Genomic DNA, 25,809 nt, shown 5'->3' with positions numbered 1-25,809 from the left:
TTGAAACTAGACAATCATCGGAATTCACATATTTTCAAAGTTTAATTTAACGTGCTTTTATGTTCCAAGGTAACGTCTGTGGTCCAAACACTTTTGCTAATCACATGTTATTTAGTTTATTTATTTGCCTAGATATTTTGCTTCATACGGATTCCACCGATAGAGGAAAATATCTTCCTTGAGATTCAAAATTATTTATATAAATTTAATGGGCTCCTTATAAATATCAATTAATACACATCAGTAGTTAAATAATAATTTAATTATTAATTTTTAACAACTCTCTATCATGAGGAACAGCACCAACATCACCTACTACAGCCATTGCCATCTGATTAACTGAAAACAAATGATTAATATAAAATTGATATAAAATAAGGCATTGTAATAAACTGGAATGAGTTCATAGACAACAATTGTAACATAAATAGGTAGTAAAGTATTTTTATTTAAATTACTTAACAGAATCTTAAAATAATACAATTGGCTATAATTTCAATTTCCTTACTTTTAGTCGACAAACATTTAGCAGTGCACGCTATCTCATCCACAGTGATCGCGTCTATCATAGCGAAGCAGTCGACCACGCTGTCCAGCTGAATGTTACTGGCGAGCTGCAGCGCCAGGCCTTCAGACGATGTTGCTGCGTCTTCTTCGTGGAGAGCTAGATTTACTTCTAAAATGAATATAAAGTTTATTTTCATTGGATATTCTATTTTAATGGCATAACCGTATGCACCAATATAGTACATACCTACTTACTTGCTTAAAAAGAGTACCTACCTACGAAAAAATTTAAGTAAAACCTACCTGTTTATTATACATTTTTGCATATAAGTAGAAAAAGTAAAGCATAAGTATCATATAATAATAAATACTTAATTGTATAATAACTACCTTTACTTTTTGACATACAGAAGACTATTGAACTTACTTAGTCTCTTCTTCCCTATTTGAATTTGTTTAAAGTCCAAAGCACCGACGTTTGTGAGAAACTCGACGAGTGCGCTAGCGCTCTGGCAGGCTGACTGTGCACGAGTGTTGCATAATATACCTATTGATAAGTTAGTCTTAATTTAACGTAAATAATTAATAACTAGGTACCTACATATAATTAGTGTAAGCAAAAGATTTATCTAAAAATTCAATCAGCTTTGGGCGCCATTAATAAGTTTAGCAACATTGTTTAATAAAGAAATTAAAAAATATATATGGTGAGCATACGAGACAAAAAATAATTTATACCTACTGAACAAATTTCGTATACAAGTCAAAAGGAAAACGATCGTAAATTTCACATTCAAAATTATTAACAAATGTACCTATCCCGCAATTTGAACAAACAATTAACTAACCAAAAACCCCCGTCTCCATATACGATATATTAAACGCTCTGTAGTTGGTATAGATGTCGTCCCCTGCCATGAGACCAAGCGGGCCCTGTGGGGTGCGGTCCAGGTCGTGCTGGCCAGAACTCATGTTACCGGTACCACACGCGGCTGCTATTATTGCATGCTTGAAAAGGTCCCTGTTGGGATTTGGAAGTGGTAGATAGTATGACAATATCAAAAGTTTATGCTTACAGTATTTTGTTCAATTAAATTTATATTGGGTGGGTTGTGCTTGTGCTGCCCACACTAAAACAAATACATATTTGAAATACTAGTAGATAACATAATATTATTCGTGATGTATGGGCGATTTGTGGAGCAACAACATGAGAAAATGTGACAAATGCTGTGCGTATGTTCCTTTATTTATTTTAATGGGTACATAGAAAACCAACAGGCAAAGTCAACATTTTGTTTCTGCAAACCCCATAATATTTGATTTTGATTTAGCTACCGTATATTATAATAACAATAACAATTGATTTAATATCAACAATATAAGACGTTAATACAAAATAACACCTACGTCACATCATAAGTTCCACAGCCAGGCACGACTGCTGCGATACAAGTATCTTTACCAGCACCTAGGTCACAGTACTCAAACCCAGCTTTCGGCCTCGAAGTCATCTGTGGGCGTTCTGGTGGCCTAATCTATAAATCAAGGGTTTAAAGATGAAAGAGAAAATGATATAAAAAAATCGAACTAACTAAGTATATAAGTTTTAATGTGATTTTTTTTTTCAATATAGTTACTTATGCTTAGTTAACTACCTTTTTCATTATTGTCAAGATGATGGATCTTTTCCGATATAAACTTGTTAATTTTTTTAGAATGTCGGGAACTAACTTATAAAGTAACTATTTGCTATGATCTTACATCAGAAAACTAACCCTTGAAGTTTCAATATTATCAGCTATTTCCAAAGTCTCTTCAAAAGGCACTCCGACACTCGCCACTGTACATTGAGAAGACTTGAAGTTTTCATAAACAAACGCACACATTCTCTCGTGTGACATGCTTGCGACCCTGCTCTCCTCACAATAAATAGAATTGGCTAAGGGTCCCGCCCAGCAGGCTTTCTGAACGAGGTCAATACAGAGTTGTTCTGGTGTTAATCTAAATAAGTCATCCCTGACTTGCGGCATGCAGTCATCGATTTCCCAATGGTTGTAACTCATCCTATAGGAGAATATTTCTTTAAACTAGCTAGCTATGCATATATGAAAATGAAATGATGCCAAACTTCGAAAAATTCAACCTATTCCAATATGCGATAGCCAGACTATGATAGATTTACCTGGCAGCCGTGTCCAGTAAATAGTATTTAACATCAGTAAACACAGGGAGGGGACAGGCCAACGTGTAGGCAACGTATTGCCTATTAGAGGTAACTGTAAGATGTGCTCCAGATTGCTGTAACACTCTCATCTTCGAGAAAGCGGTATACCCACACCCGGAAGCTGGTGACGTCGCTCTTAGGAAATGGGTTACGCCAAAGTCGTCTTTCGTCTCGAAGCGGGATCCCGCCTATAAACAGATGTCTATTGTGATCTTTTAATTGTGTGGATTTTAGTTAATAAATTTTGTGAATGAAAAATTTGAGTTTTTTTTTTTGTTTGTTTCCGTGTATAAAACGTACTTAATTATCATGCGTCTTCTTTATGTCAAAGGAACAAGTTTTTACTCTTCGTTTTACTACAGATTCGGCATTACATTTGTATTTTTGTAAGTAAAATCTGATAACACTGTACATAGTCATTCATTATTTCTAATTACTAATATAGAGTAGACATACAGTTTATGTAGATATTGAATTATTCAATTACGACTCATTTTCAATCAATATACCTACCAGCCTTATACCAATTTTCGACTTATAAACTATAATTTCTCCAATCTAAGACCTGAAACATAATAGTGCAAGCCGCCATCTGATTCCCCATGGCCTTCGCAGCGGCAATCTTGATGCCGTTCATCATTTCTGACCTCTGGACCCGCAGCGGGCCATACTGGGAGCTCGGCCAGCACAGTGTCCACACTGAGTTGCTTTGGGAAAACCTTCTAACACTCCGGTAGAGAAACGACATTATTATATTATTTTGTTGTGGAATGACAATGAAGATACCAAATTTTAGTTTGACAGCGATAGGTGCTTAAAAAGTTCGTACTGTAATTAAATTCGATTCAGACACTCAGAGCTAATATAAAGATATCTATACAAATTACAAAATATGTATAATATAAAGCTGGAGTTTGTTTGTTTGTTGGAACACGCTTTAACTTAGGAATTGATGAAAATAATAACGACTAGTCACTAGGCCTAGGTAACTAATGACTTACTTTTTCTCTTAGATGTTTGTATAAACCACGTATAAACGAAGTAAACACCGAAATTGAAATCGATATGTTTTATATTTATACTTTATAGCATTCAACTGTTTTTATAAATAGGTTTACATCTTTAAATAATGGAAAAAACAGATAGCGAAGCTCGATTCGAACCCGTGTCTTCTGCCCACAGAAAATATTATATACTCAGCTTCTGCCTTGCCGGGGCTACACCCGACCACTCGGCTATCCGAGACCCTACCAGAGCCATCGCATTTATTCTATTCTTTCTGCATTGTCTTTAAAATTAATAACACCGAAATTGTTTAAGAAAATGCTAGCATAAAAAAGCATTTATATTTAAGACTTCTTTTCGATCGCGGCTTGGTTCGCGTGAATTTAATTCAGGTAACCGTTTGACACAATACATAAAGCACATTTCCATCGCCAACACTGTTTTTAAAACAACATGTTTTTCCCTTATTTCGACGACGCGGTTGGCGCAGTGGTAAAGTAACTGCCTACTGAGCCGACGGTCCCGGGTTCGATCCCCGGTCAGGGCAAATATTTGTGTGATGAACTCAATTATTTGTTCTTGGGTCTGGGTGTTATTATCTATATACGTATTTATTAAATATTATATTTATCGTCGCCTAGTACCCACAACACAAGCCTTAATTGAGCTTACTGTGGGACTAGGTCGATTTGTGTAATAATGTCCTATAATATTTATTTATTTATTATTTATTTATTTATCTCTTACATTGATAAAATTCATCAACATCCCTTTGGAGTGAAAGCGATATACAAACATATAAACACACTATTTTATTTATAGTATTATATTAATAGGGATTGCTACAATCAGGAAAACCATTCTTATCATGAGTAAATCTTGCATTGCAACGGATAAAGATGAACTACAATGTTAATTATTTAATTAAGTTACAGGGTGTTCAATTATTTCAATATCAAATTAAAAAAGCTTCGGTATTATTAGAAATAAAGCAGTGCAAGAAAGTCGTAATTTCTATCTAATAAATTTCTTATTTTATTCAAGCATGAGTACATAAATATATTTCTGTATATAATTGCACCCGACTTATCTATACTAATATTATAAAGCTGAAGAGTTTGTTTGTTTGTTTGTTTGAGCGCGCTAATCTCGGGAACTACTGGTCCGATTTGATAAATTTTTTCGGCGTTAGATAGCCCATTCATCGTGGAAGGCTATAGGCTATATTATATCATCGCTAAGACCAACAGGAGCCACTCGGGTGAAACCGCGGAGCAAAGCTAATTAAAAATAATCACTCCCTTTTAAGCACTGATTGCAGACGCCATAAAATCGAGTTTTGAAAAAAAATGTTTCAAAGTTTAAAAATCATAGAAATATTCTTTTGAATAGTTAGAACAACCTATCACTTTTATGACCCCCTACTCTGTAAGACAACAGCTATTTTGTAATCGTTTTAACGCTATCTGATAAATAAGTATATAATATACTTAGTTACTTTATGTTTATTTGTTCAGGAACTCAATGTCAAGTTAACATTAACAATTGATTAACATACATTTAATTTATCTCACTGTACATACTAAGTAAATATTATTGATTGTTAAAAATATATAGTATAATAATAATGTTCATAGCAGTTAGTAGTCTTCTTGCAAGCCGCAGGGGACTAATTTATTGCCTATATCATTTTTACTACAAATTGTCCACCATAACAGGATCTTAGAACTTTCTTAGATCATATAAAGTGGTTCTAAAAGTGCGATTAGTATAAAACGCTAATAATCTATAGAAGTCTCTCATATATTGAGACTTAGCCATGGATAAGGCATATAACGTCATGGACCAACAGTTTAAAGACGGTCCAGCATTTTCCAAATTCCTCGACAACAATGATCCCCTCGGACATTTACGGCAGAGGTTCTATATCAGAAAAAATACAATTTACATGTGCGGAAATTCGCTGGGCTTAATTTCCAAGGATGCAGAAGACACAACCCTTGATTTGATACAAAAATGGAAAAACGAAGGCGTACAAATTTGGAATGTAGAAGAAAATAAGTACTACTTATATTCTTCTCAAATAGCAAAGCTTATGGCTCCTCTAGTGGGAGCTGACGATGACGAAATAGCGGTTGTAGGCTCGACCACCGTCAACATTCACCAAGTGATAGGAACTTTCTATAAACCCACGAAAGATCGATACAAAATACTGCTTGATGATTTAAATTTCCCCACCGATAGATATGCGATAGACAGCCAAGTAAGGTTAAAAGGTTATACACCCGAAGAATCAGTGAAAATTGTTAAATCGGTGAATAAATTCATAAACGAAAACGATGTTATTGCAGCAATGACTGATGATGTAGCAATAGTATTCCTACCATCTGTTTATTATAGAACTGCCCAGATACTGGATATGAAAAAAATAACCGACGCAGCGAAAGCAAGAGGTATTATTGTTGGCTGGGATTTATGTCATGCAGTGGGGGCAATAGAGGTTGATTTAAAGTCTATAGACGCGGATTTTGCTGTGTGGTGTACGTATAAGTATTTGAACGGTGGTCCGGGATCTTGTGGGGCGTTGTATATAAACCGGAAGCATTTCCAGCTCTTACCAGGACTAGCTGGTTGGTTCGGGAATAGAGTGGAGACTCAATTTTTATTACGTCAGAAGTTTGACCATCGCAAGGACAGTAATGGTTGGCAAATTGGAACCCCGCATTTATTCTCTATGGCACCGTTAGAAGGATCGTTGAAAATGTTTATCGATTGTGGTATGAGGAAGGTTAGGCAGAAGTCGTTAAAACTAACTGGCTATTTAATATACTTGATTGACAATAAGTTAATTCAGTTTGGTTTCTCGATTGGGAATTTGCGTGAAGACAGTAAAAGAGGGGGACACGTATGTTTAGAACATGAAGAAAGTTACAGAATATCTCTGGCATTAAAAGAAAGGGGTGTTGTGCCAGATTTTAGAGATCCTAATGTGATTCGTTTAGCTCCAGTGGCAATGTACACCACTTATAGCGAAGTCTATACTATGGTTGAAGTATTAGTGGATATTATGAAATCCGAATCGTATAAGAAATTTAGTTGTAAACGGAATGTTGTGGTGTGAATAAGATGTTTGATTTAGTTGTTCTTCACTATTTTGCATATAATTTTCCAATTATAAGAGTCATAGCCAATTTTTCATTTTCAGTATTATCTCGAAATATTTGAAATACGTTTTTAAAAACTTTAAAGCTATACCCTTAGTAAAGATTCATAGTAATTGTTTCTTGTGAAATGGATTTGCAGAAATAAAACAATAAAATATAGTTTTTTTCATGGTTTTATTTGAAAATAAGCTTATTCTATTCATCTATTTGTAATGTGATTATACAATTCGTTCAAAACGTTTCTAAAATTCCATAAAATTTAAATTTAAACCCTAGCTATAATCACATCACTTTCGTGTTAAATAAAAAAAAAAATCTATGTATAACAAAAACAAAATGTCAAAATATTTTGGGTTTCCGAACGAATACTTTGAATGGCAACACATTGCCAGTTTGTCAACCGAATAATCATATTATCGTTACTTACAATGTAGATTAAAAAAAATGCCTAAACTATTAAACCTTAAATATACTCTTTCTATTTAATATTTACAGTAATTTACATCACAAGAACTATGTTGCACGGCGGCCGTACAACGTTTTAAATTATTTTTCAATTTTTATAAACCACAAGGAACTACTGTTAAGATCATCCGTAAATTTTTCGTTTTTTTTTTTGTTATCTCTCTTATCTTTTACAACATTATTATAGTTATAAATGTAGGTCTTGAAACGCCAGTACATTACTTTTTAATTTTCACAAATAACACCAATTGAGCTAATTACCTATCATTTGTCAAAATTGTTACAATCCTACATCGTTCAGGCAAGAGAGGAATGACGTTTTATGCTTTATTAGTGAAAACAATGTGTGCAAACTAAAATCCAAACTGCGAATTTCGAAAACATTTAAATTTCGTTAAAAAAGCGGGCATAGATAACATAGCTATGGAACACGGTGTGTCTATGGTCGCGGGCTGACACTTGTCTATGGCAAGTCTTGCCGGAGCTTGTTCGTTCGTTTGTCTGTCCGTCAGCCGCCACGCGCGTGTCCGCTCACAGCGCATATTGATTTACAGATGGTTCGGGGTCCGCTTGGAATTCCTGTAAAGTAATAGAACGTATGAAATAACATATTATTTGTCTCGCTACAAACTGTAACTTAATGTCAAAAGGGTTCTTAAAGTTAAAAAAAAAACTATTCCGATAACGTCTATAAAAAATAAAAATTACAAAATTAAAAAAAAATACGCAAAATATCTCATCACTCGCGTGCATAATACACTGTTTATCACTATCTAATAAAAAAATCATCTACAAACGTTAAAACTATTGCCATAAAAAATCACAAAAAATAATCGAATCACAGACGCGTTTCTACACTATCTACCATCATTAATACCACCTATATCTTTAAACTCCCCCCCCGACCCCAAAATTTACAAAAAAAAATTCAAACTAATACTTAACGTTAACAAAAAAAAAAAAAACAAAGTATCTCGTCACACACCGTCACATATTGAAGCCGTCTTGTGTGCGAGTAAAAAATGCCGTGTCGCATGTCTCCTGCAAGAGAAACGTCACAGTGTTCCTTTCTTAACGTTTTAGATAATATTCTACACAATCGCAAGTATTTCATAAAAAAATGCTATTTCAAAACAAAAGACAGAAAAAGGGAAGAATATTTTATAGCAGCGATACATTTCCCTACATCATTAATTATAACCCAAGTTGAAAAAGAAAATCACACTTCAATTTTCTTTTTCAAATTTTTGTTCAAAATCAAATAAAAAATATTTCGTGCGTCACGTGTCAGGTTGTGTTGTGTAACGTGTGATGTGTGATGGGTAACGTGTGATGTGTAACGTGTGATGGGTAACGTGTGATGTGTAACGTGTGATGTGTAACGTGTGATGTGTAACGTGTGATGGGTAACGTGTGATGTGTGATGGGTAACGTGTGATGGGTAACGTGTGATGTGTGATGTATAACGTGTGATGTGTAACGTGTGATGGGTAACGTGTGATGTGTGATGTGTAACGTGTGATGTGTGATGTGTAACGTGTGATGTGTAACGTGTGATGTGTAACGTGTGATGTGTAACGTGTGATGTGTAACGTGTGATGTGTAACGTGTGATGGGTTACGTCTGATGTGTAACGTGTGATGGGTAACGTGTGATGTGTAACGTGTGATGGGTAACGTGTGATGTGTGATGTATAACGTGTGATGTGTAACGTGTGATGGGTAACGTGTGATGTGTGATTGGTAACGTGTGATGTGTAAGTGTGACTTGTGGAATGACGACGCGCGGTGGGAAGAGTCATTTACGCATGGGAGTTTGGATGGGTGCGTTGTGCACCGACGGGGAACTGTTAACGCGACGGACGGCGCGATAGTGTGCGTTGTCATGTGTACTTATGACGTGTAACGTGTTACGTGTTACTTGTTACGTGTTACGTGTTAGTGTAACGTGTTACGTGTAAAGTGTTACGTGTAACGTGTTACGTATAACGTGTGACGTGTAATGTTCCGTGTGTGGTGTGTGCGTGCGCACGTACAGTTGGCGGCGCGCACCGGGGGCCAGTGCCGCAGGGCGGGCTGGTCGCGGCGCGCGGTGCGCGGCGGCTCGCTGCGCCGCACGCAGCCCTCGTGGATGTGCACCGACGCTATGTCCGACCCGGGGATCTCGAACATCACCTCCAGTAGCAGGTTCTCCTGCAATACAGTCAGAGAGCGCGTGTTTTACGATACATACTCACCAGATGCCAAAATCTTACTTTAATCTCGACCACATGACAAAACTTTGCATAAATATCGACCACGTGACAAAATTTTTCATAAATATCGACCGAGTGACAACATTTTGCATAAATCTTGACCCGATGACAAAATTTTGCATAAATCACAACCACGTGACAAAATTATACATACATCTCGATCACGTGACAAAATTTTGCATATATCTCGATCACGTGACAAAATTTTACATAAATCTGGACCACGTGACAGTTTTACAGAAATCCGGATACGTGATAAAAGTTGACGTTGACGTTTGTGAAGATGATGATGACGATCACGGAGATAAAATCGGCGACGATCATGTTGATGATGATGATAATTATGATGATATCGACGACGATAAAGACGATGTCTGTGACGATGATATTGGTTTTGATGATGTAGACGATCACGAGAACGTTAGTGATGTTGGTGATGATGATAATGACATCGATGAAGATCCTCTTTGTCGATACAAAGAGGATGACGATGATGAAGTAAGCAACTATGGAGTTTCTTGCCGGTTCTTCTCCATAGATACTGCTTTCCGAATCAGTGGTAAAAGTTAAAAATATGTAATGACAAAAGTGCTTCTAAAAGAAGTCTAATTCAATAAAATGAATATTTCAGTTTGAATTTTGAGCTTGAGTTTGATGATGATGTTGTTGATGATGCCATCAACGAATAGAAAGACGATGATGATAGTGATGATGATGGTGATGTTTATGATGACGACGATGACAATGTTTGGAACTCACCATGATGGCCCTGAGCCCCCGTGCGCCGGTGTTGCGCTCCATGGCGAGCGCGGCCACCGCCCGCAGCGCCTCCTCGCTGAACGTCAGCTCGCACTTGTCCATCGCGAACAGCAGCTTGTACTGCGCTACCTGCACACACACACACATTCTGTTTGAAGTTGTTTTAAAAATGAAACGAGGATTTCGAGCAGCTTTTTAATTTTTTCTTTACAACTAAAGAAAAAATTAAAAAGCTGCTCTTAAAAATTAAAAATTAACATTACATGTTACATCGTCACACAGTACAGAGCAAGAGAGCGAGCGAGTGAACATAGGAACGAATGAACAAAACATACTTCAATCTAATACAGACTAATAAATCTATAATACAGACAATATAAACATTGCCATATTACACAACATGTTTGAGGAAACGAAGGAAATAAAATAATTTTTATGCGTTAAAACGTTTCGCTTGCGCGATTCAGAGTTTGCTCTGCGAGAAGATGCGAAAGGAGTCGGTTAGTGTGGTCCTTTACAGGCAAGCTCTACGTTCTTATAAGTGGGTCCACACATAGCCTCGCGAATTTATTACTGCACGAAGCAGCTCGATCAGTGTGGACGTGGTTAATCGCTTTGTAGACATAAACAAATGCCCGACCGCTCCAAATGACGTAGTTTATCTAATTTACAATCTACTATTGTGAAACTATAATTTTTAAACAGTATTTTAATCGGCGTACATTTCAATAGAATGGCACCTATTATTATCTGCGGTCGAAACAGATGTGATGAATAATGTAAATAAAAATTAAGATTCGCTTTACTAAGAGTTAAGTTTTTAATTGACAACATTTCATTTTTTATAAGGCCATGAAAGAAAAAAACCGTTTCTTTATTTTGCTCTTGCGATTACAGAAAAAAAATTATTTCATTTTTTAATCGCATATTTTATGAGAAATTAAATAAAAACGATAAATGTGATGATGACGTCATACATACGGAGGAATAAAAATGCGCCTTAGCCTAATTTAAAAAAAGTAAAAAAAAAAAAACTATCACTGACATTTACAGGGTATGGCATGTGTCAAATTTCATATTATATGTCATTTTTGTGAATTATTCATGTAAACAAACTTTTAAATCGTGTTATTGTGTTTTGGTTTTCTAATTTAATCTCATTAGCGTGATGTTTGTTCGATTGGAGTTGGACCAATTCATTTATATCTATTTATATTATACAAATAGTGCCTATAGTGTTCATAATTTTCTTGAAATAAAAGACTTTGTTTACTTACTAAAAGTTGTATTTATTTAACACTTTCCAACGTTTTTGGGATAGTATATTTGTTTCCCAGAAATTTTCAGCACCCCTTAACAAATCCTGCATAAAGTCATAATCATCAGTACTTGTGAATAAGTTTCTTTTGTTTAAAATTTGGATCAGCAAATAACAAATAACAATATTTACAAAGCTTGACGACTCAAAGTGACAAATGTGTCAAAATGTCAGCTGTCAAGTTTTTTTTTTAATTTAAACTAGGTATGTGGCAAAGGAAAAAATGTATTCCTCCGTATGTATGACGTCATTTGGCGCTTACGACATTTTAGAATGAGATGATTTTAAAACTCAAAAAGATGAATGAAAACTTCCATATTTAGAAAAAGCAAAAAATACGTGTATCATAATTTTTGATCTAGTTTTCATTAAAATAAAAAAATAAGTAGCTTAAAATTTTGAAATGTTGTCAATTTGTACAATTTTTTGGAAAAATGATACAAAAAGAAATGTAAAAAAGTACAATCAAATTCAACAAATATTAGGAAAAAATTTAACAACTTACAATAGCGTTTTTAGGCTCAGTGAGTATCCTAACGAGGAGATCTTGGTCGAGGCTGTGGAAGGGCACTAGTACTGGAAATCTGCCGACGAATTCCTGTAATGAAAAACATCATATTATTTTTAACCGACTTCAAAAAAAGGAGGAGTTTATCAATTCGGCCGGTATGTTTTTTTTATGTATGTACACCGATTACTCCGAGGTTTCTGAACCGATTTACGTGATTCTTTTTTTGTTCGATGAGGGATGGTGTCGAATTGGTCCCATAAAAATTTTATTGGGATAGGCCCAGTAGCTTTATTTTATGAGCATTTTTGTCTGTATTTGTAAATGTTGCAAGTGCAAGTTTGAAGTCGGTTGTTTTTAACGCAGTTATCACTTGTTTACATCTAAGAAATGTTTATTGATCGATGTAGTCTGGGATTGTTTTTATTTTTATAGCACTGGCAATGCATAGATAATTCAATTTCAAATCATTTATTGTATGCCAATACATTTTTACATATATATCAGCAACCTTATAGGTATTACAATACAATTATATTATTTTAACTAGCTAACTTAGATAAACTTTCAGCTTTTGACAAATCCCGGGCTTTTACTTTATTATATTATGTGTTACATGTGGTGTGTCGCGTGTCATACATGTGGTATGTGGCATGTCACGTGTCATATCGCGTGCCATATTGCAAGTTATGTATTGCGTACTGTATGTTGGGTACTGCATGTTAAGCTCGATCCACACGTTTGACAAACAATGGCAAATAGCCAACAGCAAACACGGACGTGTGGATGGGTGTTTGTCGTTGTTTGCCTGTTTGTGTTTGTGTTGGGCAGTGACCGAACATCGATCTGGCAAGAAAACCGACACCGATGCTGACATCGGTGTCGGTTTTCTTGCCAGATCAAAGGATGCATGTTTGCCGATTCGGAATGTTACGAACGTTCACCAAGCATGTGGATGGCTGTTTGTGTTGGGTGATTGTGGTTGCTATTTGGGACTTCATTCGCTGCTTGCGGTGTTTATGACAAACAGCCAGGGTGTGGATGTAGCATTATATATTGTAAAGAGTCGCCTGCACGTTGTGTCCTCAAGGTGGCGCGGGCGCACCACAAACTCAAACTCAAACATTCATTTATTCAATTAGACTACTATTTAGTAGCACTTTCGAATCGTCATTACATAAGTATTTTTAACATTTACCACCGATTCGGAAAGCAGTATCTATGGAGAAGAATCGGCAAGAAACTCCATAGTTGCTCTTTTAAAATCATGTCAATATGTAACTTATATCTAACTTATACACAGCACTCACCGGGATCATGCCGAAGTCGATGAGGTCCCTCGCCTGCACGCGGCGCAGCCAGCGGTCGGCCTCCTTGCCCTCGCCGGCGGGCCGGTCGAGCGGCGACCTGTCGGCGGCCGCGACCGCCGCGGCGGCCCGCCGGCCCGCCCGCGGGTCCCACGCGCCGAAGCCCAGACAGCGCTCGTTGGAGCGGCGCCGCACGAGGCGGTCGAGCCCGTTGTACGCGCCGCTGGCCACGAACAGGATGTCCGTGGTGTCCACTTGCACGGCGTCGCCGCGCAGCTTGCGCGAGTTGCGCTCGGGCACCGACACCACGCAGCCCTCCAGCATCTTCAGCATGCCCTGCTGCACGCCCTCGCCTGCAGACATGGTCATAGTTTTAATAAATAAAAATCGTTTATTTAGTACTAAGTAATACATAACACAATACAATTTGAACTCGACGATCGCCTCGACTAGGTATAAACCTGTGCTAGAGGCGACCGACGCCTTCCACACAAGACATAGCCGGTATTGTACTGTACAAAAAATGAATACAATAATAAATATTATAAATTACAAAAAAACATAAAGAAACAAAGGCCGGAATTAGAAACAAGGTACGTATTAAAATATCAGGCATGCAGAGTAGTATTTAAATAGTTTTACTGGGCCGTAGTTTTAAGTTATATTGAGACCTTTAACTGTTACAACATTAATTGTTGCCTAAAATAAATAAATATATAATTATACTAAACTAAATATATTTAGTTTTAACAACTTAGTCCTACAGCCTTAGTCTCATTCGTACTTACATACGTACACACACGCACACATACGAATAACCGCGCAATCGCATACGTATTGATATATTAAGAAGAGCTGGAACGTCAACACATTTACACATTGCACATGTTAGGCCGGGAGATACTGACACAAAATTTCGGGTCATTTGTAACAGGATGGCGGTCTAGAGGGGTCTTACTTATCCGACGAGTGTGACTTACGCCCACGCGACTAGTCCGCCGGTACCAGCGTTCTGACCATCATTTTTCTTTTTGTCATTGCGTAATAAGACCTCTGTAGAACCGCCATTCTGTTACAAATGACCCGAAATTTTGTGTCAGTTTCTCCCGGCCTATGTATGTGTCATATTTTGCAATTGTTTATAAATACAGGGTGATGTTATTGGTGTAGTACGAATATCTAAAAATCTATGAAGAATTTTGTGATACAGTAAATGGAAGAATTATAGACTATTTTACAGTATTTAATAAAATCATTTAATTTTTTGTTCATTTTCATTAGAAATGTCAATTTTTCTCACCAAGGTGGAAATTTGGATGATAAGGATCTTGTTAGAAAAATATAAATTTTGACTAAAATCGGCATTTTTTTTTCAAAAATCAAATTACTAATTAATAATCAGAGTTATCACCAATTACATTAATTTACAAACGATATCGGTTGTTCTTACTTAAAATTGAATACCAATGTCTTATTGCGGTATGTGTTCTTTGGAAGTGTTCGTAAAGTTGTTGATCCGTAATTAAATTTTGCGGAAAATCTTTTAGAGCGCTTAGTTGTGACATATCCTAAGCATATTTAATAGAATTAAAAGACGAGCGAATATCCAGAATAAAACACAATACCTATTCTTTATGAATGAATGAATGAATGAATGAATGAAACATTTATTGACAACAAAGTATACAAGCCGCACAGAAACAGAAAAAAAGTAAGAACAAAAACATGGTGAAAAAAAAAAAAAAAAAAAAAAAAAAAAAAAAAAAAAAAAAAAAAAAAAATGACATTATTTAAAAAAAATACGCCAAACTATACACAATTTTTACTTGATGCAATCCTCAAAGATCATGGACATAGTGTATTGCGCCTTCCACCATACCATCCAGAACTCAACCCAATAGAGTTACTATGGGGCATAATTAAAGGGAAAGTAGCATCACAAAATGTGAAATTTAACTTGAAAACTGTGGAAGAATTATTTAGAAAGGAAGCAAATGCTATTAGTCTGGATATGTTTAGTGACGTTTGGAGAAAGACGCGAAAACATGAGGAAAAATATATTCAATTAGAACCAAAAGTAGATAATTACACTGACTCAATTATAATAACATTAAGAAATTCCGACGGCGAAACATCGTGTTCTTCGAGCGATGAAAGTTTCAGTGAAGTAGAAGATTACGATTACGATTAAATAGATTCTTCTTCTTCTCTATAGATACTGCTTTCTGAATTGGTGGTAAATGTTAAAACTGTTAAACTGTTATGACGATTCAAAAGTGCTTCTAGAAGAAGTCTAATTGTATAAATGTTTGAGTTTGAGTTTAAAACCAATAGTGTGAAAATTATACAATAAACATGTAACACGTATTTGTTAGCGCGTATTGGTAGGTATTACGTACTTAGTACAAATATAATATTTCTTAGATATTTTTACTCGACCAAAGTCAGGGCAAGACTGCTCCGCAACTGCAGAAAATGTCCGTCATTTAAATCATTATCAAAACAACCATCCGTGTGTTGGGACTTGGGAGTGAGCGCACGTGTTATTTGTATTGTTTTTATGACCTGAAATTTAATTATTATTTGATAATTGAATGATTATTAATACTTTTATCCAATTGATTATTTTTAGAATAAATAATTAAGTTCATCAATTGATTTACTTTTAAATTATAATTTTACAGGTAAATTACGAGAGCTTTCATAATTATATTTGCATATATTTATCTACAACGCACCCATTTCACAATTCAAGTCTAAAATGAAACTAGAGTCGCATTTATTTTTGAACATACTGTAAGTGAAATTGCATAAGTGTGAGTACTGTGAACATGCCAGCTTTCCTTAATTGACCGATACTCATGTACATGATACACTTACGCATCCGCATACATACAGACACACATACTACCGAAATGACAGTTATTAATAAATTCAAACACAATTTATTAATTCACAATTTCTGCAAAATTCGCTTATTTGCAAATCTTTTCCTAAAATATATTTGTTTCTTTTAAGCTCTTGCGCTTCAATTCGCTTCTTTAAAAATATTTTATTTTAATTTATTTTAAATCTAACTTAATAAATAACTAACCTCCAACATCTCTGAGCTGATGTATACCGGGCACTGCACCTATTTTGTCCACTTCATCCAAAAACACTATCCCCGTTTGCGCGCGTTCCACACTGAAAATATAAATTGGATATTTAAAATTTTGTCTTTTAATCATTTGAATCAATTTTTTGAATTTTCTTCAATTATAATAAACCAATAAAAAAAGAAAACAATCAGAAAATACAATTTAATTCGTCGCAAGGCTTGTCCAAGTGCTATTTTAGACATTTTAGTAGAAAATTACACAGCACAAATTATAAATTATTTGTGCCACGGAAACATGAAGATGGTTGACAGGGGGAAACGGTCGAAACGGGGAGCCGGTTAATAGCACAGCACAAAGTATGAATTATTCGTATTTTGAAGGGAGACGTAACACAGGGATACAGTCGAAATAGGAATACGGTTAATATAGGGAGACAGTTAACATACGGAGGCGGTTAACACAGGGAGACGGTCGACACGGGGAGACGGTCGACACAGGGAGACGGTCGACACAGGGAGACGGTCGACACAGGGAGACGGTCGACACAGGGAGACGGTCGACACGGGGAGACAGTCAACACGGGGAGACCGTTCAAACAAACAAACTCACTTGAAGTTAGCATCTTGCAGCAGCTTAGCGATGACGCTCTCAATGTCCTCACCCACGTAGCCCGCCTGCGTCAGTGTGGTGCAGTCGCAGATCGCGAACGGCACGTCCAGGCATGCTGCTATCGTTTGTGCTAGTAGCGTTTTACCTGGCAAGAGATATGGAGTTATTATTAAACGTGTTGCATATATTATGTGAACCTCCATTTTCATTGTAAAATCGTTTTATGGCCCCGCGAGTCAGGCTGCGCCTAGTGCGGGGTCCGCTGTCGTAATCTGTACCTACTTATTTTAATAACCTTCTTTTGGCAAATAAATATAATTTTATTTATTTATTTTATTGAGTGTTTTTACCTGACAACAACGTGAATAGTTTTATATTATTATTGTGTGGTGATAGCAGTTACTAGTTATGACTTAAAAAATTACACGTTCTATGTACATACACATCTGCATGAATATGACACATGTACACGCTTATGTACGCGTATTTTGTATACAACAAAAAAATAGCACAATCCTGTCAAAAATAATTAGCTGATTTGGTACAGATTAATAAGAAAAAATTAACAATTTGTCACTTGCTAGTAATGTAGCTTGCTATCAGTGAAATATTTGACCAAATGTTTAAAATCATACATTATAAAGTATATAAAACAAATTAAATACAGACTTGTTATCACTACTTTATAAAATACACACCGAAACAAGTGGTACCAGATTTACCTCTTCACAAACACTTATAAAACTGTACACAATCACATCATTTTTCGTTTTAATTTCCACAAGTTCCAACTCACCACTCCCCGTAGGTCCCAATAACAGCACGTTGCTCTTTTCCAGCCGCAGCTCGTTGCTGTGCCGCTCGAGTATCTCACCGCTGGGGGTACCGCTTCCTGTGGTCTGGCTGAGGTGGAGGAGGTCTGGAAGTGACAGACAGATAACTCTATAAAGTTAAATATAGTTATGGACTATCGTGGAAATCATTGTTTATATAAATGTATAAAGAATAAATTAAATTCTTCTTTCTATTCTTTATAAATTAATATTTATAAAGCGCTGCTCCGCGCGGTTGCACCCCCGTGGCTCCACTCCTGTGGGTTATAGCTCGATGATATATATCCTATAGCCTTCCTCGATGCTACGTTACACCGAAAGAATTTTTAGAATCGGACTAGTAGTTCCCGAGAATAGCGCGTTCAAAGAAACAAACAAACTCTTCAGCTCTATAATATTAGTATAAATTTGAATGCCATAAACCAAAAATAACAAATTCAATTATTGTTTATGTAACAGTCAATACTATTAACTGAGGGCATCGGACAAAAGAAAAAGCGAAAGAAAAAGCGTTTTCAAAGGAAAATCCGCATAGTTCCCGTTCCCGTGGAATTTCCGTGATAAAACCTATCCTTTGTGTTAATCCAAGTTACCCTCTATATGTGTGCTAAAATTCATTGTAATCGGTTCAGTAGTATTTGCGTGAAAGAGTAACAAACACACACACATCCTCACAAACTTTCGCATTTATAATATTAGTAGGAAGGAAGTAAGAAGGATTACGATATATTTTCTCGTAGCAAATCGACAATATTTTGTTTTTTCACTAACCTTTATGCGCCTGATGCAGTGGATGGTGCGTGTCGGTCGCCGAGTTGCTAGTGACATTGTTGTAGATCCTCTTGTAGTGATTGTACACGGCTACAGAGAGCACCTTCTTTGCGAACTCCTGCCCCACCACGTGCTTGTTGAGGTATTCGAATATCTTCTTGGGCGGGGGCGGCGGTTTTCTGCAATTAATATGGATAAAACATTGTATAAATTAATCTGTTAAAAAAAAATAATTTTTAAGAAAATTTTAATTTTAAGATCGATCTCGCAGAATCGAATTCAAAAAATTGCATCATTATTTCAATCGAACAACACATTACGATATTATCGTAATATAATAAAACAAAGAAATATTACTATCTAAATAAAGACTAGAATAATTAAGGTAAACAATAATATTTTCTCAATCGTACGATCCTACGTAAAACATGCGCAGACGCTAGTAACCGATAGATAACATTCTAATAGATAAGAGAGATAAAACAATGTTATTGATAAACGAGTTTAATATGCATATTTACTGAAATAATCTTTATATATCTCATATTGCAACATAGTATTTTCTAGAGTTTGGTTTTACGCGAGAATTATACATTTAGGAAAATAATATAATGAATAAATCGCGTTTAAAATCCGTTAAAAAGTCTTTAATTTCTATATTGCAACATGTTTCAAAACAATTGTTATCATTTAAAATTTACAAACAATATCAATCTTGATGTATTTACTTGCAAAAAGTGGTCCTTTAGTAGTGTTCGCGAAGTTGCCTACCGAAATTGAAAAACTATTTTTAATGTACGTAAGATGATATTATTATTATTGATAACATAATTAGACTTGAATAAATAAATCTCAAAAACCAAACCTAGAATTATTTATTTTCAGTAAAGTGTACCATAAAAATGCATAGTTTGTATATTATATCTTCTTTTCGGCCATTTGCCTTAGCTTCGTCATTAGTCATTGCTCGACTACAACTATAACATTTTTCTACACAAGATTATCAGGGCTTACATTCACACACAATTATCTCACTGTACAATGACATTTTACTGCGATACTAGCAATTATCACTTTCACAGGTCAACGTAACTCGCGATACGAAGTTCACTTTTATATATCTATCCTAACTATTATAAATGCGAAAGTAACTCTGTATGTGTATGTCTCTTCTTAACGTCTAAATTATTTAACCAATTAGGGTAAAATTTAGTTCAAAGATAGTTTCAGAGCCGACAACATGACATAGGATAGTTTTTATCCTGGCAATCCTACAGGAACGGGAGCTAGGTATACAAGTCTTTCGTTCTTCTGAACGTGCCATAGAATAAAGAAATTCAGTAGATATATACTACGTAAACAAAGATAAGAAAACTAGCTACAGATCATTAAAATCATTTCAACAAATTGTCACTACACTTTCTCTATTTAAAATGTAGATTAAACTTCACTCGATGCAAAACGATTATCCAAATTTAGGTTAAGCGAAAATGGTTGTGAAAATGGCCAAATTGTACGAGCGCATTCACCATCTATTATTTTCAAAAGTGGTATTTTTTTCATTTCACCGAAACGCTTTTCTAATATGTATTGTCTATTTGGACAATAGTCCTTTATACTGTACGAGGAACACTCATTATTCAAGACAATGGAGTTATGTGGAGGAAATTGACACGCTCGGAGCGGAATCGAAATGAAGCTTCGTGTTTGTAAAGAACACAAATCTATTAAGAATAGACGATTCAATAAATATTTCTTTGACGCTGCGACATTAGTTCCTGAAGCTGTAGTTGGGATCTCTTTTCGAAAAACGAACTTTTTATTTATGAATTTTGTTAAAGTACATAATATAGTATAACAACAATTTCGACTGAACATATTATGCTTTTTAGTTCATCTTCGAAAAGGATGACATGCTCGTAAAGTAAATCGATAAACTACAAAATAGTATTATGCAGAAGATACACAATTTATAAACGACGTAATAAACAAAATGCACATAATAAATTACACACTTATGAGTTATGACTAATACAAAACGTGTTTCTATTAAACACGTGTCAAAAATTTGGCAATGAATGAGGCTAAGTTTGATTGAGCAACATTTTATTATCAATGAAATTAAATTCATTTTTAGATGGCATTTAAAATATGATATAAATAAATTAATTTATGTTGAGACAATTTTGAAGTATAGATTTTATAACATCGGCAAGGTTATTGAAGATATGAAAAATGATAGTTCATTCACTCTTTTTTCATGTGTGTACGTGAAAATTTAATTATATAGTGTGTGATAAATGACCCTTAGTAAAAACCTGTTGAATCAAAACACTTACATAAAATCCTCCTTCAATGAAAAAATATTTAAAAACGTTTGATTCCAAAAATATAAAAAATATTCCGTTTGTAATTTAATGTTGGTATATAATATTGTGATGCGTAATATTTTTAAATTAGAAAATAATATTCATTTGCACTCAAGTCATCGATTTCCGAAAATATCTTTTCGAACCAAATCTAAACAGTGCATTAATCCAATAAATAAATGTTTGTTTATTTAGATAACAATATGAAAACTACAATTATTTAACCACGTATTGACAAACATTTAAAAATACATTTAATCAATGACAAAAGACAACACGAATGCAATAATTATCCGATAGATTATTAACTTTGCATAAGAGTAATGATCTCATAAATCATAGTTTTTAATAAATTAAACAATCTCATACACAAAATGTAAATACTAATTGCTTATATGCTTGTGAAATAAGAAGTTGTTTGTTAGTCTTTCACACAAAAGGTTCTGTGTATTTAAATAGATAATCTCGATTAAATGCAGGTTTAAAAAAATTATGTAAATGTAATACAACACAAAGGCGTGTATTGATACGACAAAGAAGAGTGTAATTAAAAAAATACGAATATTTTATTTCTATTCTACTAATATCATTTTATTTTAATTCCAAGGGTATGCAGACATGGCTCCTGTTGTTCCTAGCGTGATGAAAAATAGCCTATATAGCCTTACTAAATAAATGGGCTATCTAACAACGAAAGAATTATTCAAATAGGACCAGTAGGTAGTTCCTGAGATTAGCGCGTTCAAACAAACGAACAAACTTTTCAGCTTTATAATTAATATAGTTATAGATTGATTTCGTAAACAATTTTATATAACTTCCTTCCGAGATCCATTACATACAATGCGAATTAAAATTCGTTCCCAAATTTATTCAGCAGGAAAATGAAATGTGTTACACGCGTCTTATTTACATTAATCAACATCAAAAACCGAATTGTCAGAATACATTTCTTTACGCAACCGAAGTAAAAGATATTTGTATATACTTACTAGCGGTCCGCCCCGGCTTCGCCCGTGGTTCATTTTTACGTTTTCTCTCCATAAGAACCATCCTCGTACTTCAAGAAATGTAATAAAAAAAGAATTAACGAAATCGGTTCAGTTGTTCTCGAGTTATGCGCTTACCAACACATTTTGCGATTCATTTTTATATTATAGACTAGCGGTCCGCCCCGGCTTCGCCCGTGGTACATGTTTACGTTTTCTCTACATAAGATCCATCCTCGTACTTCAAGGAATATAATAAAAAAAGAATTATCGAAATCGGTTCAGCCGTTCTCGAGTTATGCGCTTACCAACACATTTTGCGATTCATTTTTATATATGTAGGTATAAAGATTTATTCTTAATTTTCTGCCTTCTTCGATATATTTATAAGTATCTTTATAGTACTATAGTTTGGATGTTTATAAACAATACAAAACACAACTATAAACGAATAACGTTTTTAAAACTAAACATGAGATCACCCTACAAAATCAGACAACAATTGCTCTTTTTGCAATATTTTTGTGTCCTATTTTCGAAATGAAAACTTCTTCGACGAACATAATGAAATTGTGTCTGATATAAAAACCTTAGTAGTTAGCCTTTGTTTTATTTTGGGTATTCAGCTACCTACATACCAAATTTAATTGCAATCGGTTCAGTAATAGTTGCTAACCTACCCTCAGAAACTTTCGCATTAATAATATTAGTAGGATTGTCACAACACTTACCTATAGAACCCGGACTTGTTCTCAGCGTTGTCCTTGATGCTCTTCTTGGTGTCCACCTCGCTGAGCACCACGAAGAAGTGGTGGCACTTGTCGCACTTGACGAACCGCGTCGAGCTGACGAACGTCTCGACGTGTGTGCACGGGTCGCCGCATTTAGGGCACGTTAGCACACCACTGCCCGACTTTTTGCCTCCTGAAGAGCCTAGAAGATGCGTTTTTTTTGTAAAAGACAATTGATCTGCCAGTTTGCTGAATGCTTATTTATGCTAGAGGCAATTCAGCTGGTGGTTCGGTAGATAGTAAGTGAATTGAACCGCTCGTAAAGAGGGGTATGACCTTTGCAAATAGGTAGGAATATGGTAGTAGTAAATGGGCATTGAAATATGGCAAGATACGTTGAGTTAGAATGGATACAGTTGGAGTATGAATAAATTGTTTTTGAGAAAATGCAGCGCATTAGAAATTAACATACGCTAATTCTGAAGCGGTAGTGCCTTTCGAATATTTGGGTACATTATAATGTGTGATACAAGTGAACAATTTTTAATTGCGTGAGGTATATGATGGGTGAGATATTTTGAAAACAGATTCAAATTAGATAACAAATATTTCAAGTGTAATTATTTTTAATCAGTCAATCAATCACAATGTTATAACAAACGAAGTAACTTTCTTTGCTCTTATTACACAATCTAATCTAAATCCCTTTTATACGTGATTGCGATACATCGCACATGTCAGATAATGTTTCTGTATCATTAAACATTGTTTAACTTTCACCCATTCTCTGCATTTCTAATAGTTAAATAAACAATCTTGAAACTAAATCAAACAAAGACAACTAAACTTCTTGATTATGAGGTGAGGAAAATGGTACCTGCATTATGCAATATTCTAGTTCCCTTGCGGTTTCTCCATGTCACAAATTACTCCCGATCATTACATTTAAGTACCCCAGTAATAACTCCTCAATTAACATTTCGTACATCACAAGAATGTCACTGAGCAGCGATATCTTTGAGATTATGATGTTCGTAATATTTATTACTTAATTACATGCTTGCTAATGATAGTGCCCTTACAGCAGACCATAATCTCCGTCTGTCTGGTACGAGTTAATCACGACGACGTGTCGGGGAAGAATTATCACCTGTCCGTAAAGTTCATGAGCCGTTAAAGGTAATGTGCAATGATTCGAAATATATGTGAAGTCAGTGTGTTATCTGTAGAATCAAGTCTTTATTCATCCAATTAAATCGATGAAAACTTGACAGTTTTCTGGAGCTTCTGTTTTACTTACTAATTGGATATCGTTTTGTTTGAGTTTCACTTTCTTTTGTACTGCGCAGTAGGTACCAGTGATTTGTTCGTCACAAAGTTCTCTCTCGATTTAAAATCGCATTAGGGTTGCATCTTTTGCTGAATCAGATACAGAACAAAAATGAAAGAAGCAAGGGAAGTACGGTGTCATAAAACTATATTGCAAATGCGATTAGATCTAGAAGTTGAATTTTAGATAGCAATAGTAAATTCAGTTAGCTTTTTGCTCTTATCATCTATTTGATTTGACTGTACAATTCTGCACTGAGTGTTAGCCAAAACTATTTCCTCACTAGCACTGCCGCCTCGGTGTCGTTCACCTCTCGCCCATTTGTTTATCAATTCTTTATTCTATTATTTACATTCGGGTCACATATTGTTATATTTACGTTAGGCCTTTTATCTACAATGTTGCTGCCGGGTGTGATAACAGATAGTACTAAAAATAATAGTACATTATTATTATCATGAAATACAAAAAGGTGAGGAATATTCCGCTTGGTTTCAATATAGAAGTTATGACAAATAACGTGAAAGTTTAAATTTGTCTAGAACCAAAGTTACCTATGCCTTGATGATATAAAATTATACCTATAGATACAATACATAATGACCAAACAAATTATTCATTCGTATAGGCACGCGAGCAAAACCTATTTCAATCTCGGAAACTCAACGACCAGCGAGTTAGGTACCTTTACATTCATCAGATTTCAATGTTTTAGTACATTGGATACCTATACGCTATCTTGTTCTTTAATAGCCGGACAACATGAAGTCTGCACTGACTCTAAATCACTAGATATATATTAAGTTTGTCCACCGAATACCGATTAACATTAACCTTGTTACGGATGTCGTAACGACTTCAGAGCAAGGCGTTTGACCCGCTTGGGTTTTTTCTAAGTCGAGTTCGTAACCTTGCTGTTTGAAATGGTGGTAGTGAGGTTAAACGTGAATGCATATCTTTATATGTTTGAAGGAAGGCCACAGTTAACGCTGCAGCACAGATATTCGTTTTCGAAGTAAATATATTTAGTATGTGTTTGTCCAGATTGTAAGCTGTGTGCCAAACTGTTTCATTTAAATCTATTTTGGCGACTATATCTACTTGATTGTGTAAGAAACACCATTAACTTTACTTTTTTCTGTCTGCTTTCAAACGGGATAAACTATTTCAACATTCTGCATTCTACGGCTATTATATTTGATGATACCTGTTGTTTAGAAATTTGTTTTATTCTTTCTACTGCTACCTAGAGACTTGGAAAAGTTCCATTGTTTTTTATTCTCTCAGCAAGGGGAAAACAATCTCACCTGTGCTAGACGCATCTTTCCCCGAGTGCGGAGGGCCGGGCGGCTGCTCCGTGGGGCTCTTGCATAGCGCCGTGCTCGTGCTGAGTGCGCGCGCGCCGGACCGCCGCAGGCCGCGGCATGTTTGCGCAGGACCTGGTGATAAGATGTTGTTGTTATTACACGTTTTGTTTAAAACAAAAGAAGCCTATTTCGCTATTTAATAGTGTAGTTTTCTGTTAGTGAAATAGTTTTTCAGAAGATTATTTGAATACAAAA

The 25,809-nt window shown here is 35.3% G+C and overlaps 3 protein-coding genes across 6 annotated transcripts in view; 1 reads left to right on the top strand and 2 right to left on the bottom strand.

Annotated features, from left to right (window-relative positions):
• Positions 1–259: 259 nt before the first annotated feature.
• On the bottom strand, positions 260–3,482 carry LOC123698747 (probable mitochondrial-processing peptidase subunit alpha-2, chloroplastic/mitochondrial). Its single transcript, XM_045645495.1, has 8 exons — positions 3,300–3,482; positions 2,693–2,922; positions 2,286–2,574; positions 1,918–2,045; positions 1,356–1,528; positions 935–1,054; positions 509–676; positions 260–339 (listed from the first exon to the last, which is right to left on the bottom strand). The coding sequence occupies exons 1-8, from the start codon at positions 3,480–3,482 to the stop codon at positions 260–262; spliced, it is 1,371 nt and encodes a 456-aa protein (XP_045501451.1).
• Positions 3,483–5,340: 1,858 nt separating this feature from the next.
• LOC123698476 (kynureninase-like) lies at positions 5,341–7,053 on the top strand. The gene has a single exon (XM_045645118.1). It carries the CDS (start codon positions 5,559–5,561, stop codon positions 6,858–6,860), a length of 1,302 nt encoding a protein of 433 aa, XP_045501074.1. The 5' UTR covers positions 5,341–5,558; the 3' UTR covers positions 6,861–7,053.
• A 7-nt stretch (positions 7,054–7,060) lies between these two features.
• LOC123698475 (ATP-dependent Clp protease ATP-binding subunit clpX-like, mitochondrial) overlaps positions 7,061–25,809 on the bottom strand; it is a 30,172-nt gene continuing 11,423 nt past the window's right edge. Inside the window, exons 2-13 of one of the 4 annotated variants that reach the window (XR_006752409.1) lie at positions 25,555–25,686; positions 22,918–23,119; positions 18,829–19,007; positions 18,021–18,143; positions 17,225–17,369; positions 16,609–16,700; positions 13,518–13,867; positions 12,205–12,297; positions 10,382–10,510; positions 9,404–9,560; positions 8,354–8,409; positions 7,061–7,947 (exon numbers count right to left, since the gene is read on the bottom strand). Coding sequence is in view for 3 of the 4 variants with exons in the window: in XM_045645115.1 (XP_045501071.1) it covers positions 8,356–8,409; positions 9,420–9,560; positions 10,382–10,510; positions 12,205–12,297; positions 13,518–13,867; positions 16,609–16,700; positions 17,225–17,369; positions 18,021–18,143; positions 18,829–19,007; positions 22,918–23,119; positions 25,555–25,686 (1,640 nt within the window). In the remaining variant the exon portion in view is untranslated. The remainder of the gene's footprint in view (positions 7,948–8,353; positions 8,410–9,403; positions 9,561–10,381; positions 10,511–12,204; positions 12,298–13,517; positions 13,868–16,608; positions 16,701–17,224; positions 17,370–18,020; positions 18,144–18,828; positions 19,008–22,917; positions 23,120–25,554; positions 25,687–25,809) is intronic. The other 3 variants (XM_045645115.1, XM_045645117.1, XM_045645116.1) reach the window with 3 other exon arrangements.

The sequence above is a fragment of the Colias croceus genome, chromosome 16 (genome assembly GCF_905220415.1).
Source record: "Colias croceus chromosome 16, ilColCroc2.1".
Classification (NCBI taxonomy): domain Eukaryota; kingdom Metazoa; phylum Arthropoda; class Insecta; order Lepidoptera; family Pieridae; genus Colias; species Colias croceus.
Note: the sequence above shows the minus strand (reverse complement) of the source record. Positions and strands in the feature narration are given on the sequence as shown.

What these genes read in the sequence shown, in the direction of transcription:
- LOC123698747 (XM_045645495.1), bottom strand. Translation starts at nt 3,482, where the DNA reads ATGTCGTTTCTCTACCGGAGTGTTAGAAGGTTTTCCCAAAGCAACTCA. An exon ending in CTTGCACTATTATGTTTCAG is followed by an intron (nt 2,923 to 3,299) that starts GTCTTAGATTGG and finishes ATCTGTTTATAG; the next exon opens with GCGGGATCCCGCTTCGAGAC. An exon ending in TGTGGAACTTATGATGTGAC is followed by an intron (nt 1,529 to 1,917) that starts GTAGGTGTTATT and finishes AAATCCCAACAG; the next exon opens with GGACCTTTTCAAGCATGCAA.
- LOC123698476 (XM_045645118.1), top strand. Translation starts at nt 5,559, where the DNA reads ATGGATAAGGCATATAACGTCATGGACCAACAGTTTAAAGACGGTCCA.